The sequence below is a fragment of the Haliotis asinina genome, chromosome 8, assembly GCF_037392515.1.
Source record: "Haliotis asinina isolate JCU_RB_2024 chromosome 8, JCU_Hal_asi_v2, whole genome shotgun sequence".
NCBI classification, from domain to species: Eukaryota; Metazoa; Mollusca; class Gastropoda; order Lepetellida; family Haliotidae; genus Haliotis; species Haliotis asinina.
The window spans coordinates 61860078-61876435 of NC_090287.1; the positions used below are offsets into that span (position 1 = coordinate 61860078).

The window sequence follows — 16358 nt, forward strand, 5'->3', positions numbered from 1 at the left end:
GTCGTATATTTGTGTGTTTTCTATTTTCAGTAGTTCAGAATTTAAAGAAGGCGTAATTCAAACTTACATTATTTTATTTTAACGGGTAACATTTCGGTTTTGAGAGTATCCTATAGAGGGCGCTGTGTTCGTGACCCGGTTGAGGTCAACATGTGCGTGTCATAGAAAGTTGTTGTGTGCACGTTATTATTCTGCGTTGAAAACATGCGCTAAGGGTGGTTTCAAGACGCTAACAACCGATGTGAGCAAAAGCCAGCTATTTGTGGACATCGTAAGATAATGTCTGCTGTCAGTTGATGTCACATTAATTTCTGACATAAGGCACGAGGGTGTGAAATAAGTCCCATCTTCATGATCTTGCATCTTGTCTGAGTGTGTTTACCCCAATGAAAACAAATATTTTCATTACTATTGAAAACCGATCAGGCTGCAGGCGAAGCAGCCATTGCGGCTCGATGCCTCCGAAAAATAAGTGACTTCTGGTCAATCAATATGCAATAACCGGTATCGGTCAGTCAGGAAGACAAATACATGCACATAGATATGATAGAAAATGCAGAGTGATTCAGACAACTATAATTACCGAATACATTTCGTTGAAATTATATTCAAAATACAGTCCTTTGGGTCATTGGAAAATGTAAAGTTCCCAAACAATGTCCTGTGTAACATGACTGTTTCATGTATAAAGCCTCAGCACTGTGTCTGTAACAGTCTAAGTAAACTTAAGTCTCGGTGTATTCCCTTGCACTCCACCACTGAGTCAAACCACAGGCAAACTGTAGCGCAAGTGGAGTTGCACAGCGTAGAGAAAATGACCAGTCTTCATATATGCGAGCAAAGGGAGCAAAGGTTGGCAACACACTTGTTGTAAACCTTCACTCACTCACTCACTCACTCACTCACTCACTCACTCACTCATGCCAAGAATTTATGTAGAAGTTTGTTACCTGGATTATTAGCTCATGACACAATGTTAAACAGCAAGAAAAATAACAGGAGTTGCTGTACCTGTATTTTAACCTATTGATCCATTTTCACATCTGGATTGAGTTTTTTTAAGCCACTAAAGCTAGAAGATGTCTTCATACACAAAAGGCCTAGACAATTTTTAATTCACTTTTCAGAATGTTCAATGACAAGATGCACGGATCTCTGCTTAAGGACTTGTGTTTTTTTAGGTAAGTTCAACATGAACTGTTTTATTAACACATACCATGTTTATATATGAACATATATGTGGTGACAATATTTAATAATCATTGTTTATTTAACTAATACACAATACTACATGTGTTATTTAACTGAAAGTACTAACAGAATGTTTCGTCATTGACCCCAGCCAGAGATAAGAGGCAACAGATCATGAAATCAGACAAGCTGACTTTATTGGCGCTTGTCATTGAAGCCCTTTACTTGAGCTCTGTGTTCATGAAACCAGTCACTGGATTGTCTGGTTCAGGCATATTTACAGTTCAAAATCATTATGCTGGAACTTAGTATTTATTTTCTGCCCACTGGAAATTCATTATTTACAAACTCAGGAAAACGATATAATCAGATAACTCTGGAAAACGATATAGTCAGATAGTGTATTAGTCAAGTTTTGTTCATTGGTTAACTCCGAAATCAACAATTAACGGCATTATGACAACAGTCTATAAACAATAGGGGGGTGACGAGATAATCCAGTTACTGACATCATGAGCACTGTGCTGTGGTCATGTGATACAATGACATGCATCAACCAAGACAACAAGCCGAACTGTCAAATCCCTTTAGTCACCTCTTACGATAAGCAGTCATGGGTTACTCAAGGAACAGTAATGGTATTGCTTTTGTAAATGTTAAAACTGATCCTAAGCATTACATCTTTGTTTTGAGAAGTATAACTTGGTTTGATAATGTGACTGCAACATTCTGTCTGTACAGTGAACATGGGCATGGCCATCTCCCTACACTGGTGTCCAGGTTGGAGGACCTGGGAGCCAGCCTGCACCAGCCTGGTTCTGATGGGGATAAACTGGTCACAGATCTTGTGGACACCTTCTTCAAATGTCTGGGATGCTCCAAAATGTCTAGACAGATTGAAAAGGCATGACTTATCAGTTATTTCCTATATGTCACATTTATCTTTTACATATTTATACTGTTGAACTTGGAGTTTGATTGCATTTCCATTTTGTCAGAAAATGTGGATATTATGTCATCTTGTATTATTGCTAGTCCTGAAGTAATTTAGAAAACAGAATTATTTGTTTAAGTTGTTTATTGGATGAGTTATTGTTGACTGCCCAATTATGTTGACATCAACAAGTAGAACGCACAAGTTGATAGTGTTGGAACATTTTCCAGAGTTATTTCCCTTTATAGTGATGATCAACTGATGGTTGAATTTGACTTCGACATGGCTGATAATGATCCCCATTTTGTCAACAAAGTGCCAGAGCTTACAGTAGATGCTTTCAATCTGGTTCAGTGTAATTTCTGCCAGCACTAAGCCGAGCCAGTCATACACTGGTAATGTAGTAAGGGTAGACCAACTCCCTTACCCATGAGACAGCAGTTAGAACAGTGGTATGTTTTTGTTCACAACAGGTCCTGGTCAGTGTTCCGTCTTCAATGGCACAAATTGTCGAATCACAGATGACTGTCAAAGTTCAGGAATTGCTCACAGGCAGGGATTTACTACACAAAGGTATGCTTCTTTTTATTGTATATTATTTTGTTGCTTTAATTATTCCAAATTGGGTTGGATATGCCATTATACCATGGACAAGGATGCTGTCAACATGTTAGGCGTCTGAGATAAAGAGGTGCTTTTTCACCTGCACAACCTGTTTTTTGTAACAGATATAATGATGAGAGCTTTCATCAGTTGAAACTGTACCTATTCTAACTTAGAATACTCTCACTATCATAATAACCAACTGATAAGGATTAGACAAACTAGTCAGATGCCACAGATTGTTGTTAATGCTATCAACAACACCTGAAACAATAACAATGTCACAAAACATTCAACAGTCAAATATCAATGACTGCAGTCCTCAAGATTTAAGTTACCTTCTGGCAAATCAGTGTTTTCCTTCTGTCTTTGAATTCTACAAACTTATCATGATGACTTTGTGATGTTAACTTAATCATGACATTCTCAGTTTTCTTGATGACTCCAGTGATTTTCCTCAGAGAGGATGTGCTAGTTGAGTTCTTCTTTCACTCTGCGGAGTTGTGTCCCTTTGTACACTAGAAACTGAATATTGGTTAAAGTTTCACATTTGGCCAGATATTGTATCAAGGTTTGTTAGTACCATTCTTCTGCTAGTATTGATGATGGTTACATTAATCTTTAAATCCCTGCCCTTATCTGACCTCAAGGGTGATTCCAAGGGATACTTTCTCGTTATACATAATACAGGTATGGCTGCTTACAGGATTATTACACAGCTGGCTGACCGTGTGACTCTCATGTGTATTTGTGTGATGTAACACCCCCTCAGTGGAGAGAGATTTACACAACTTTCTGTCACCAACTTTTCTGCTTAATACACAAACATACTTTGCTTACAGACATTGTTGACAACTGAACATGTTTATTGAATGTAAACACTACACACTGTCTTTGTTGAAGTGTTCATAAAGACACTATTAATTGTAGTAATGTTTCGGTCAGGGCAGCTATGCTTTTGTTTTGAAAAAGAGCTGACAGAATGGGGATTAGGATGTTTTTAGCAACAGGAATGATTTTTCTGTGCTGCAGTTTCAGCCAAGGGATCAGATGAGAATTGGTTGTCCAGTACATAAATTTTCTCTCGTGTTGTAATCTCCCCTGTGTCCTTGACATAAAATGGCAGTAACTGGCCTTGTAATATAATGTAAATTTCAGCATGTAGCTGATAGTGGGACAGCAGAGGTAGCCTTGTGGTGAAAGCATTCGCTCATTACACTGAAGACCCTGGTTTGATTCTCTAATTTGGGTACAATGTGTGAAGCCCATTTCTGAAGTCAAAGCCATGACAGTGCTGGAATGCCGCTAAAACTATACTCACCCACAATGCAGCAAATAAGATCTGCATGAACAATCTGTGTCAGTCATTATAGTATTTCAGTATAATTGCAACAGAATATCTGTGCAACTGCTCAGCCCTAATACATAGTGTTGTAATATTTTAATCAATTAAGAAATAAACATGGTTTTGATTTTCCATAATGCTGCCTGTTTCAGTTAGCTGTGTTATGGAGCAGAGTAAGATGGCAAGGGAGATAATTCACAGACATCTCCCTGACTTGTGCTGTTGCTTGCATACATCCATAGACCATATTCTCCATGAAGAGTCTCAGCCACAAGGAGATGCTACAGTGTACACTGTTGTCAAGGTAACTGTGGATGGGCATTATATTATACAGTGAAGTAATTTTGGTAGAAGGCTTATAGCAGGGGATCCCCTTACTTGTGGGGTCGCACTATACATTGTGGTATATGGTATACACACGTAGATGTGTTAACATTAAGCCACAACCCAACTGTGATCCAGCAGATAGAAAAATAATCAGGTCAGGTCCAACGATGGTCAGGATTTCAATCCCAGGCTTAGAGTCGTTGTCCTCTTGGAGTTGGATACTTATGTTAAACTTTGACATGGTGTTTGAGAACACACTATAAAATCAACATCTGTCCAGACTATTGTAAGCAGATGTACACAAACATGTACATACAGTTTGTTACTATCTCCCACCACCCCAAGTCCCCACCTGTTTGTACAAAAGGACACACCTGTTTTCTGTTGATACAGATCAGCCTGCAGGTGTTACAACACTACACTGAGGATCTGCGCCGTGCCGTATGGCTGGATCATGACGTCACTGCAGAACATCTCACTGAACATGTCTCACTCCTTTTTCAGGACCTCGTAACAGTTCTGACTTGCAGTGTAAGTTTGTCTGGCTAAGAAGCCATTATTACTGTGTGATCTAATATATTACTGAAATTGCCACTAAGGAACATTAATAATTGAAGGCTAGGTGGGTTGGTGGTTTTTATGTACAATGAAAATGCCTCATCAGCCCGTGCATGTCATGTACAAAATCAATGCCCCCCTACTTCCGCTTCCCATTATTTCTAAGCATGTATTATTCCGTATCCTGACTCCTGCTTATTATGCTAATCTCCTCCCACGATGTGAAGATAGTGGAACTCTTGAAATCCCATGAAGTTGCCTTCTAACTGAAGATGACATACAATACACTCATTCACCGGAAGCCTCCCTTTTCCACCAATACGATCACATGACCAGCCTTGCTTGCCACTCTCTCTATTGCCAGATGAAGTTGGTTGGAGCCCTGATACGGCGATAAGATTTTGCTTAAATTTCAGTCCAACAATCTAAATTGTTCTGTATTCGGTTTTTGGATTGTAATTATTATCGTCATCATATGAGATTATTGTTGAAATTTGCAAATTTTCATGTGTTTTGGACACATTTTCTTCAACTTAAACTTGTTGCAGGGCTTTACCCCAGACATCTATCTGTTTGCTGGGACAACTGTGGCCATGTTGTTGAACCAGGCACCAGATCCACATGCCAGTGTTGAAAGCCTGAGGCAGCTGTTCCAGGTCATCACTGAAGGTTGTGGATACTGTCACCTTGGTCACCTCAAGATGAATATTCTGAAAAGGGATGGAGAGGATTGCAACAGATTTTCTGAGTTGGCACTCATCAAAGCTGTTATCACGTGTTGTCGTCCAGAAGTCCTGACACTCAGTTCAAACATCCTTCCTGGTTTGCTTGACAGGGGAGATAGCTCAAGTGAAGTACCACTCAGGGACAAGCAACTCTTGTTGACACTGTTTCCAAGAGTATTGAGTTTTTGTGGTGATCAGACTTCCAGCCAGTATCATGCCTTTCAAATTCTGTCCGTCTGGTTCAAGAGCTTGCACAAGTGCCTGCCAACAATACACTCAGACTATGAAACAGGAAGTATTACATCCAGAGATTCATTCTATCTTGAAGAAACACTGAAGCTTATCTTTCTTAACTGGGACAGTCCTGTAGATGGTGTGGCAACCTTTGTGTGTGAGATATTCCAGGTGGTGTTGTCTGTGTGGAGCTGGGAGCGGACGAACAGACATACAGACAATGAGATACTGAGTGAGGAGCTGCTGTCTCGGCTTCTGGACATCCCATGGTATGCGAAGGGGAAGTACAAGCTTCTGGGGCTGATCTTGCCCTATACAGACATTAACAAGGTAATCACTGACGTGTCTATCTGTTTGGGCTATTTTGATTCATTTGGCAGATTCTTTTCATTCTAAGTGCTGGTGGGGGCAGTGGGGTAGCCTTGTGGATTAACCATTTAATCATCACCTGAAGACCCGGGTTCAATTTACCTCATGGGCACAATGTGTAAAGCACATTTTGCACCAACATGATATTGCTGGAATGTTTCTTAAAGCATTGTACAACCAAACTCACTTAAGTGCTGGGGTATAATGACTGCAAGCTGTTACATCCTTTCCATTACTTCATTGAAACAAACTGAATGTTAACTTTACCTAGTGTCATTATTTTATTCCGCTTTTGGTTTATTAAGATTTATAAACTTTGCCAACATGTGACTCACTAATGGTGTGAAATGTTGGGTATTAGCTGTAGTCTCTCTGATGATCTGTTTCACCATCCAGCTGTTCGCCAATGTCTGCCTGAAAGGACATCTCCTTCAGTGTATGTCAACCAATGACCTTTCACCCCCTGCTTCGGATGTTTACAAGAGCAGTTTGCAGCAAATAAGGTACTTCTGAAAAAAGTGGATTGGTTTTCAGACTTGTACAGACTAGTTTACTTCTGTGTCTTCTCAGAAGGTCCCACATTTAATTGATAGAAAATATGGGCTAAGAATCAAGTTGAAAATATTATGGATTTTAAGAATATCTTATAACTCAAGTTATTAGCAAATGAATGAATATTACATAATTGGAACAGATGTGGCATAAGTAAATACCTGTACACAAAACCTTACCTGAGGAAATGTTCAAATTGGAATTGATCATTGTACCATACTATTGTGTCATGGATTCTGCCCCCTTTGAACCAAGACTGATTGGGGGAAATGGCCCAGTTACAGCAGTCCTGATGAATATCAAGCAGACGCTTAGCATGTTCACATGATAGACCGATGACCTATTTCATTTGATGTCAAATAAGGCAAAGGCAGTACAACTGCTTCTAACATCAACACAGCAATATAAGAATTGACAGACTAATAATTTGCCATGTTTTACTGTCTCTAAGAGAGGACAGTCATTCATTCATCATGTTTACATTCGTCTGATGGTTACAGGAATGTCTGTAAGGAGGAGAATCAGTTGATGGTGTGGCGGGAAGCATGGCTGGAGGTTCTAATGGCGGGACTCTTCAGTGATGAACCGTAAGTCTCCTTGGTATGATTTACATGATAAAAATTCATACTATGGACATGTAATAAGGATGCTTACTGCAACATGGAGTATCCTGTTTATCCTGGTCACTGCTAGTCTCAATACAGTATATATCAGTCCTTTGTTCTGATAGCGTGCATCTTGGTGTGACAATAGGACACCTCTATAGCTTTGTGGCGAAACTTTCCGAGTCAGGTGGCACTGAAATGAAAGTTGAACTGGTGCAGAGAATGTGTTTACAGGAAGTATGTGGTGCATGGCAATGAGCAAACCCATGTGGTATGTGAATGGTAGAGCAGATGGAAGCTAGTGCATGTACAGTGCATGATGATGAAACTGATTCTGAGCATAGCTGCAGACTCCTTGCTCATAAGACTCTTGCATGGTCAGTGTAACACTTGACCGCGGATAACCTGGGGCCCTTTCACTCACAATGGCAAGCAAAAGTGGGCGGCAGTCATACATGCTAATATGGGTTAACTGTTAGGTCGCTGCTCAACTTATCCTTGTTTGCCAGTAAGAACCCATGTGGTTTAGTTTTGGTGGTTATATTTTCTGCCAGAAAATAGAAAAATTGATTTTATGACAGCTTCATAATACAATTTTCAATTTTATACAACACTGTTCTGACGAAGACAAATGGAGTTCTCTAACACTTCAGATGCATTCATTCCATTTTATTTGTTGCCTATATACTTGTTGCCTATATATATTTCCTATATATATGTCCTTTTTTTTAAATTTTCACTCAGACTGCTGTTCAGGAAGATGTGTGACTATTGGCTTCCGCTGACGCTAAAATTACTGCCGGTGTCTGCAGCATTCCTGCTGCACCATCTGTGTGAGCTGCGACGTGAGAGTCTGTGTGAGGCTCGCAGGAGGCGGGCCCTGTATGTCTGGCTGGTCCTTCTTCGTAGTATCAGGAACAATGTAGGACTCCAGGAACAGGATTTTGTGAGTTCTGAATCTCTACAGTTTACAACATTTACACGAATGTCAGAATGTGTTACCTAGAACCTGATGCCGGTCACAAAGGCTAGATGGTATCATGATAGGTGTGATTTAACTGATTGTGATTCCCACTGACCAGTGTTCATGAAACCATCTCTCATTAGTTTGCATAACCAGAGGGCGGTGGGGTAGCCTAGTGGTTAAAGTGGTTGCTGACCACTTAGAAGAGCCTGATTTGATTCCTAAATGGACAGACAGACAGACAGACAGACAGAGAGAGAGACAGGCAGACAGACAGACAGACAGACAGAGACACAGACACACACACACACACACACAGTCTCATTTTTTTATATATGAAAGTGGAGTTCATTTACTTTTATGTGAAAGGACTAATTTTTAACTTACCTTACCATAGGTCTTGTTCATATTACCTCAAGCTTCGTTAGAAGAGATCACAGTCGTTCATTCGCCATTCCCTAGATGGCTGCCTCATGTAATCCATGAATGTAGTCACGGAAGTGACGTGATCTCCCCAATCACGCAAGTGCAAACAAACCAAAAAATCACTTTAACTTCTAGCGGTTCGCTTAAGTTTACCTACTTTGTGGTTCAATAAAGTTGTTTCATGACGGGTAGGTATGGTTTGTATCCCTTAGGTGTCTGTGTCAAGTTAAAGTATTATTTAACTGCACTTACCTTGCTAAGTTGTCTTTTTCTCTCACTTCGGGGTGGGTTCGCCCGTGTTGTGTGTGAGTGTGGCATGATGTCAGTGAGGGCATTATAACTTGCTGGTTTTTTCTTCCTCCATGTGCGTTTCCATGTCATTTGGTGTTTTTGGCCATGCTTCACTGTTTTTATGGTGTTTTTGTGCAACATTGCGATGTAGCGCAGACGGCCATTTTGGTTGTTTGCCCTTTGCTGTCACAAGCTCATGGGCGTGCCTACTTTATAGTGGTTATGCGTTTGTGCTGCATTTCTGGTATAGGGGTGTTTTTTCTCCTCCTAGCATTGTTTTCATCGTTTATTATGTGGATGTTTTGTCAGTTGCAGTTAACTGTGTATGACTCGCCAGTTTTGCACTGCAAGGGGCAGAAGTCAGCCAAAGATCCTCACACGTGGTGTCCGGATTGTGCATCGAAAGCCTGCTCCATTGACGATTGTTGCCGGTATTGTGAAGTCTTATCAGTGGCAGACTTTAAGACTTTCTGGCTGTTAGGATGAAGCGTTTTACTCAACGGAGAAGAAGAATGTCATCTCCAGCCTCGTCTTTAGGTTCATTACCAGGCGACCCTGAAATGCCACCGCTTTCAGCGCCTGTACAGACGCTGGGATTGGGGCGCTCATCCGTGACTCCCGCTCGTTCATCCCCTGAAGTACAGTGCTCGGACTCCTTCGTGGACTTGTCCCACGCTGACACCTTGTCCCATCCGGAGGTTCAGAGACTCTTGCGCTCTCACTTGACGCCCTGCGCTGCTTCAAGATCAGCGCCTACCCCGTCATCTACACCAGCGCCTTTACCTATGACAGCGCCTATCCTGACGCTTGGACTTCTGTCTACACCAGCGCCGATGCCTGTACCAGCGCCGATGTCTACGCCAGCGCTCATACCTACGCCAGCCCTGTTGCCTACGCTAGCGCCTATCCCGACACCAGCGCCAATCCTGATACCAGCGCCTATTCCGACGCCTGTTCCTATCCCGACACCGGACCCTGGACCAGCGCAGGCACCTTATCGTATCCCTAGAGTATCTCACACTTTATCCAGAGAGATCTTACAGCGTCTGTTAGATGAGGAGCGCGCACAGCGCCGGGAGGCTGAACGGTTGCGGCGCAGGTCACGTTCTAGATCACCTAGGAATCGGCGCTCCAGTACTCTGCACTGTAGTCAGCATCGGCATTCTCGCTCGATTTCACGACACCTTTTGGAGGAGGATTCTCGTTCTGATAATAGGGGTAGGCGTCGACGACGTTTTCGGTCCAGATCACCTCGGCGCTCATCTAGCACTCGGCACTCGCGGTCGCCTGAGCCATCTCGGGTCTCATCTAAGGAGTCGGTTGCTCGTCTACTCAGCGGCTTGAGTCAACGTCTGTGTCCTGGGAAGACTTAGAAGAGCGGTTCTTTTGCCCAGATTATGAGGAGGAGGTAGGGGATGCTGGCGATGAGGTTGGGACTTATTTACCCTTATCAGCAGTCTTTGAGTGGATCACTGACAGGCTACCAGACTGCCCCTCTCCTTCGGCAGACTCTAGCAACCCAGCGACTAGTCACTTGTCCCCAGTGCTGCTCATCCCACTGCATCCTATGGTGGCGGACGCCGTGGCCCTTTTAGATGAGGATTTTTCTAAGCGATCCTTAAACCTGACTCTTAAGGCATCTAAATCCAGGAGGTCTGATTATAAAATTCACAGCTTGGATTTCGCAGACAGTGGGGCTATCCAGGATGAATCCCCTAAACATTTATCGGGCTCCTCCCAGTCTTCCTAGGACAAGACTCCAAGTTGGTCGCCATCGATACTGAACTTAAGCGCATACTTAAGCCAATTCCTCGCTCTGGCTTCTGCGACATTGGCGGCGGCAATGGACTTATCCAAGGATATCGCCTCAAGGATTGACCACCTGACTACGATCTTTGCTTGGCAGGGTAAGGTGCTCCATGATCTTCCGGGACATCTGCGGGCGGCTTTGGCCAGGACAGCGTCGGAGTTCAAGCTGCAGTTACTTCATGCGCCTTTCACCTCTAAGTTCCTATTTGATGACAGAATCCCCGCAGTATATAAACAACATGCCTCTGTTAACTAACACAGAGGTGGCCTTATCAACTTTTGAGGCTTTGGGATCAGCCTTTCGTGGCAGAGCCAGAGGCAGTGGAAAGAAGAGGTACATCCCAAGGGGGGAGTCCATTCATTCCTTCTTTGGAAGGGAGCGCGATCGTGTCAAGGATGCTGACACCCAGCGCAAGCCCCAGGTACACGGCCGAGATACTTCCGCAGCACCCGGACAAGGTAGGGGCAAGCGCCCATACTCTGGACGTTGAAATCAGGGACTTCTATGACTGGGATCCCCATTTCCATTCATACCGATCCATCCGACTCAAGTAGGTGGGAGACTAGGCGTCTTCTGGGCCAACTGGTCATTCCTGGGGGACCCATACATGAGCAAGATCCTAAAGTCCGGGTACAAACTGCCATTGGTCGGGACTCCACCGCTGACTTCCCCTCCCCAGTCGCGTGTGTATTTGCAAGATCAACAAGCTCTCCTAGCATCGAACATCGACATTCTGTTGACGAAGAGAGCCATAGAGACAATGCTGGAACCTCATCTCTCCGCGGGGTTCTACTCACCCATCTTCCTAGTACCAACAAAAGATTCCAACAAATGGCTTTTCACTCGGATCACACTGTCTGTTACCCGCTTTCTCCATCTCGGGAGTAGATTTCAGACGACTGTCTTCTCAACCAGTACAATCCTCAGTTGCTATGCAAACAATTGGACAATTGGACAACTGGGGTGGATTGTCAACAATGAGAAGTCGCATCTGGAGCCAACGCAAGAACTGACATTCATCGGAGGGCTGTTTCTGACCCGGGTCAATCTTGTCAGAGTTCCTCCTGATCGGTAGCACTTTCCCGATTCGAGGCCTATCTCAACCCCTAACCCTCAGAGAGAGGCAGTCTCTGTTTGGTCTCTTGACGTCGGTGCAAGATCTAACTGTCAGAGGACGTCTTATGGTATGGCCATTGCAGAGTTTCCTGGTGCCGTTTATCCAGGAGAACGACCTCAAGTCAGCGTTCCTTCTGCCTCCACACCTGCATCGGTACGTCTAGTGGTGAATGGTAGAGTCGAATGTCCAAACTCCTGGTAGCGTCAGACAACTCCACAGCCATTTGGGTAATACGGAACCAGGGCACGACCAGATCCAAACAACTGCTGGACCAGATGTTCCAGTTAGTGGATCTTTTAGACAGCAATAGAATTGCAGTTGCGGTTCAGCACATCCCCGGCTGCAAGAACATTCTAGCAGACGCTCTGTCACGCCCCGGAAGACCGTCCCCGATAGAGTGGATGCTCCATCCAGACGTGTTTCGCCAGCTCTGCCTGCATCAGGGGAGACCCCTGGTGGACCTCTTCGCTACCAGCTTCAACCACCAGTTGCCGACGTATGTGTCTCCCGTACTAGACCCGCAGGCATGCGCGATCGACGCTATGTCCCTGTTGTGGGAAGGCCTGGATGCTTACGCGTTCGCACCTCCAGTCCTTCACTCAGAAGTGGTCGCCAAAATCAAGCAGACGCAGAGCCAGGCCTTGGTTTCACAACCTACGATGACTTAGAGCCGTTCCAGCTCCCAGACAGACCACATCTGCTCCGACATCCACATAGCCGGCAGCTTCATCCAGACCCACTGAGGTTTCATCTGCATGGCTGGGTCATTTGCACAAGGCTCTAAGAGCTAAGGGCTACTCCTCGCGCGAGGCAAGCGTCATAGCTCGTGCGCGAGTATCCACCAGGTCCTTCCACGACCTGGCGTTCTTTTGAGAGGTTTTGTGCTCAAAGATCTCAAGACCCTATGTTTGTTTGCGAACCACAGTTTGTGGCGAACTTCCTCCTGTTCCTTCGCAACTCAAAGCATCTTAGAGGCAGTACCTTGGGGATGTATCTGTCGGCTCTGAACTCCGTCTTGGTGATTAAAGCGGATAAACAGATTTCCAAGGTACCAGAGCTTATTGCACTACTCAAGGCCTTCAAGTTGGAGGACCAGAAAGTCAAGTTCCGTCCTCCAGCTTGGGACCTCAACATTGTCCTGCAACATCTCAGAAGACCTCCGTATGAGCCTTTAGAGGAAGCAATTTTCGAACTTTTATCTAAAAGGACTGTCTTCCTACTAGCCATTTTCTACTGCGGCTAGAGTTAGTGAAATTCATGCCCTGGACGTCACGCAGGTTCGGTTTGAGCAGTCAAGGCATGGATGAGCCCACTTGGGTCTTCTGTGGGATTTTGTGGCCAAGAACCAACTCCCGGGACAGCCAGGCAGGTTCCATCATCTTCAATCTTGGAACATTATGACTTGGAGGAGGAGCTGTTGCGTTAGAGTCCTCAGATGTTACATCAGGAAGTCGGCTTCTAAGAGACGTTCCCATAAAAGACTGTTCATTCCATTTTCCTCTGCAAAGGGTAAGTGAACAGGAATACAGTCGCCATATGGCTCCGTTCCACGATCCTGGCGGCTTATGATGTCAAGCATCTACCTCACTCGGTGGTGAAAAACCCACGTGAGAATAGAGCGTTGGCATCTACCATGGCCCTCCATAGGAATTGTACAGTGCCGCCGATTATGGAGGGCTGCTATGGAAGTCGTCGACCGTCTTCGCTTCCCACTACCTGAGGGACTTGTCAGTTGAGAACATGGAGAGGCTACAGTCTTTCAGTCCGTTGGTGGTTGCCCAGCAACTTACCCGGCGTCCGCCCATTAGGTAATTATGCTTTTTGCTTACCGTTGGTCTTAAGATTAACCTCACCCTCAGGGTGTGTCGGGTTTTCTTTGGAGTTCCCTTGGGTTACTCTTTGTCCTATTTCCAGGTTTGTCCAGTGACTGTTGGAATTGTTTTCCCAGGTCTCCTGTGCATGTGCTCTGGTTGCTGAAGGATGGTCCACACCACCATCCATCTGTCGAAGCCATATGCATAAGACCTATGGTAAGGTAAGTTAAAAATTTATCAAAATTAAATATTTTAGATATTTAAATACTTACCTTACCATAGGGCGGTGACTCCCTCCCAACGCTGCATGCTCCTCCCCACTCTGGACTGTTCGGACCTTTCTGTTCCCAGTAAAAGTGATTTATGGATTGTTCGCGCTTACGCGAGTGGGGAGATCAGGTCACTTCTGTGACTACATTCGTGGACTACATAAGGTAGCCATCTAGGGAATGGCGAATCAACGACTGTCTGATCTCTTCTAGCAAAGCTTGAGGTAATATGCATAAGACCTATGGTAAGGTAAGGATTTAAATATCTAACATATTTAGATTTTAATAATTTTGTTTTTGACATAGACAGTGGATAGTTAAGATCAAGACTATAGTGCTATGAAAGGATCAATTCAAAGGTATGAAGCTGGTGTTTGTATTTCCAGAATGTTCAGCTACTGACTGAGGCTTTGTACTCGAGAGAGGAAGAAGTCAGAGGGGAGGCAGTAGCTTTTCTTTGTGTGACAAAAAAATCAGGTACACTTGTTGACACTCAGACATGGCAGTGTGTATCATGTCCTGTGAAGTTTAGTTTCAGTTCTAATACACTTTGATTGCATCAAAATACCGCGGCCCCTTCAACCCAGAGATTTCAGAAAGTTCAGGACCAAAATGTGTTTTGTCAGTTCTGCTTCTCAGAAGCCCAGATGACATGCAGTGGGTTGTCAAGTATGTGACTGGCTGATTGGATGGCTTTGTTAGCCAATGACAGGAATATGTGATATAGCACACTTCTAAAATTACACCTGATAACTATTTGATGCATGGTTTTGATGTAGATGGAACTAGCAACTGTTATATACCTGCAGAACTGCTCACAGAGAGAGAGGTAGATCTCCTACAGAGTGGTCTTCCATTGTGTCTGCGGGTAGATTCTGCTCCTTTCCGACAAAACCTTGCCTCCAGCTTGAAGAAACTGATGATGCGACTGCGCGATGGTTGTCTGGCTGGGATCAAGAAGAAACGGGAGAAGGATCTGGGTATGTCGACGCTGTTGATGCTATTGATGCTGTTGATGTCATTGATGCTGTTGATGTCATTGATGCTGTTGATGTCATTGATGCTGTTGATGTCATTCATGCTGTTGAGGTCATTGATGCTGTTGATGCTATTGATGCTGTTGATGTCATTGATGCTGTTGATGTCATTGATGCTGTTGATGTCATTGATGCTAATGATGGCGCTGATTGCTTTTTGATGCTGACCAATGCAGTTCGTTCTACCTAACATTTCAATTACAGTGAAAGCTGTCAAAAACGACAGCTGTCAAGTTCGGCAAGTTGTCAACACCGGCATAAAATTTCATTCCTATCAGTGGCTAGTACATTTATCATCAAAAGCTCTGCAATCCAGCAGCTGTCATTTCCGCATCTCGGCATGAAATGAGCTGCCTGAATATGTGTTTACACAGTAATCAGTTGACCCTTGAAGGTCTGGGGTAGAGTAGGCCTTCAGCAACCCATGCTTTCCATAAAAGGCAACTATGCTTGTTGTAAGAGGCGACTAACGGGATCGGGTGGTCAGACTCACTCGCTTGGTTGACACATGTCATCGGTTCCCAGTTGCGCATATCAATGTTCATGCTGTTGATCACTGGATTGTCTGGTCCAGACTCCCCATATAGCTGGAATATTGCTCAGTGTGATGTAAAACTAAACTAACTCACTCACTCACTTGGGTGACAACAATGTATATGGGAGAAACAAAACTGGTTCAGTTCTAGATGGAGGTAGTTGTATTATATCTTCAGTTTGGCACATGTCTAAACTGGTGTGTGTAGATCATGCTAGAGTGAGGTTAACCCTTTGTCTTTCTTCCGAACCTGTTTATCCCCCAGCAGGATTAGGCTCCATCCGTCTGTACGTATGTATGTACGTATTGGAATGTCTTAAGAACCGTTGACTAGATTCTTTTCATATTTGGTATCTAGGTTTATCACAGTAAAATGAAGGTCTCGGTCAGGTTTGGTGACCTTGACATTCATCTCAAGGTCACAAGGAGTCTTTAGTGTTTTACTTTGTGAGCGAGATATCTCAAGAACTGTTCACTAGATTGTCTTCATATTCAGCACCAAGCTTTATCTAGGGAAGGTGCAGGGCCCAGTCGATATTGGTGACTTTCAACTAATTTTCAAAGTCACTGTGACTGTTTTTTAGGAGTTTCATACACTGGGCAAGGTCTAAGTGACTCTTCAAAATATTTTTTGTATTATATTACAACCAAC

At 43.8% G+C, this 16358-nt stretch overlaps 1 protein-coding gene across 1 annotated transcript in view; it reads left to right on the forward strand.

Moving 5' to 3' along the window:
- Positions 1–222: 222 nt before the first annotated feature.
- LOC137294681 (tRNA (32-2'-O)-methyltransferase regulator THADA-like) overlaps positions 223–16358 on the forward strand; it is a 39229-nt gene continuing 23093 nt past the window's right edge. The window contains exons 1-12 of the mRNA XM_067825752.1: positions 223–271; positions 1128–1181; positions 1933–2095; positions 2599–2698; positions 4226–4377; positions 4794–4931; positions 5507–6247; positions 6683–6789; positions 7339–7425; positions 8188–8389; positions 14521–14611; positions 14944–15114. Coding sequence (XP_067681853.1) covers positions 1129–1181; positions 1933–2095; positions 2599–2698; positions 4226–4377; positions 4794–4931; positions 5507–6247; positions 6683–6789; positions 7339–7425; positions 8188–8389; positions 14521–14611; positions 14944–15114 — 2005 coding nt within the window. The 5' untranslated portion in view covers positions 223–271; position 1128. The remainder of the gene's footprint in view (positions 272–1127; positions 1182–1932; positions 2096–2598; positions 2699–4225; positions 4378–4793; positions 4932–5506; positions 6248–6682; positions 6790–7338; positions 7426–8187; positions 8390–14520; positions 14612–14943; positions 15115–16358) is intronic.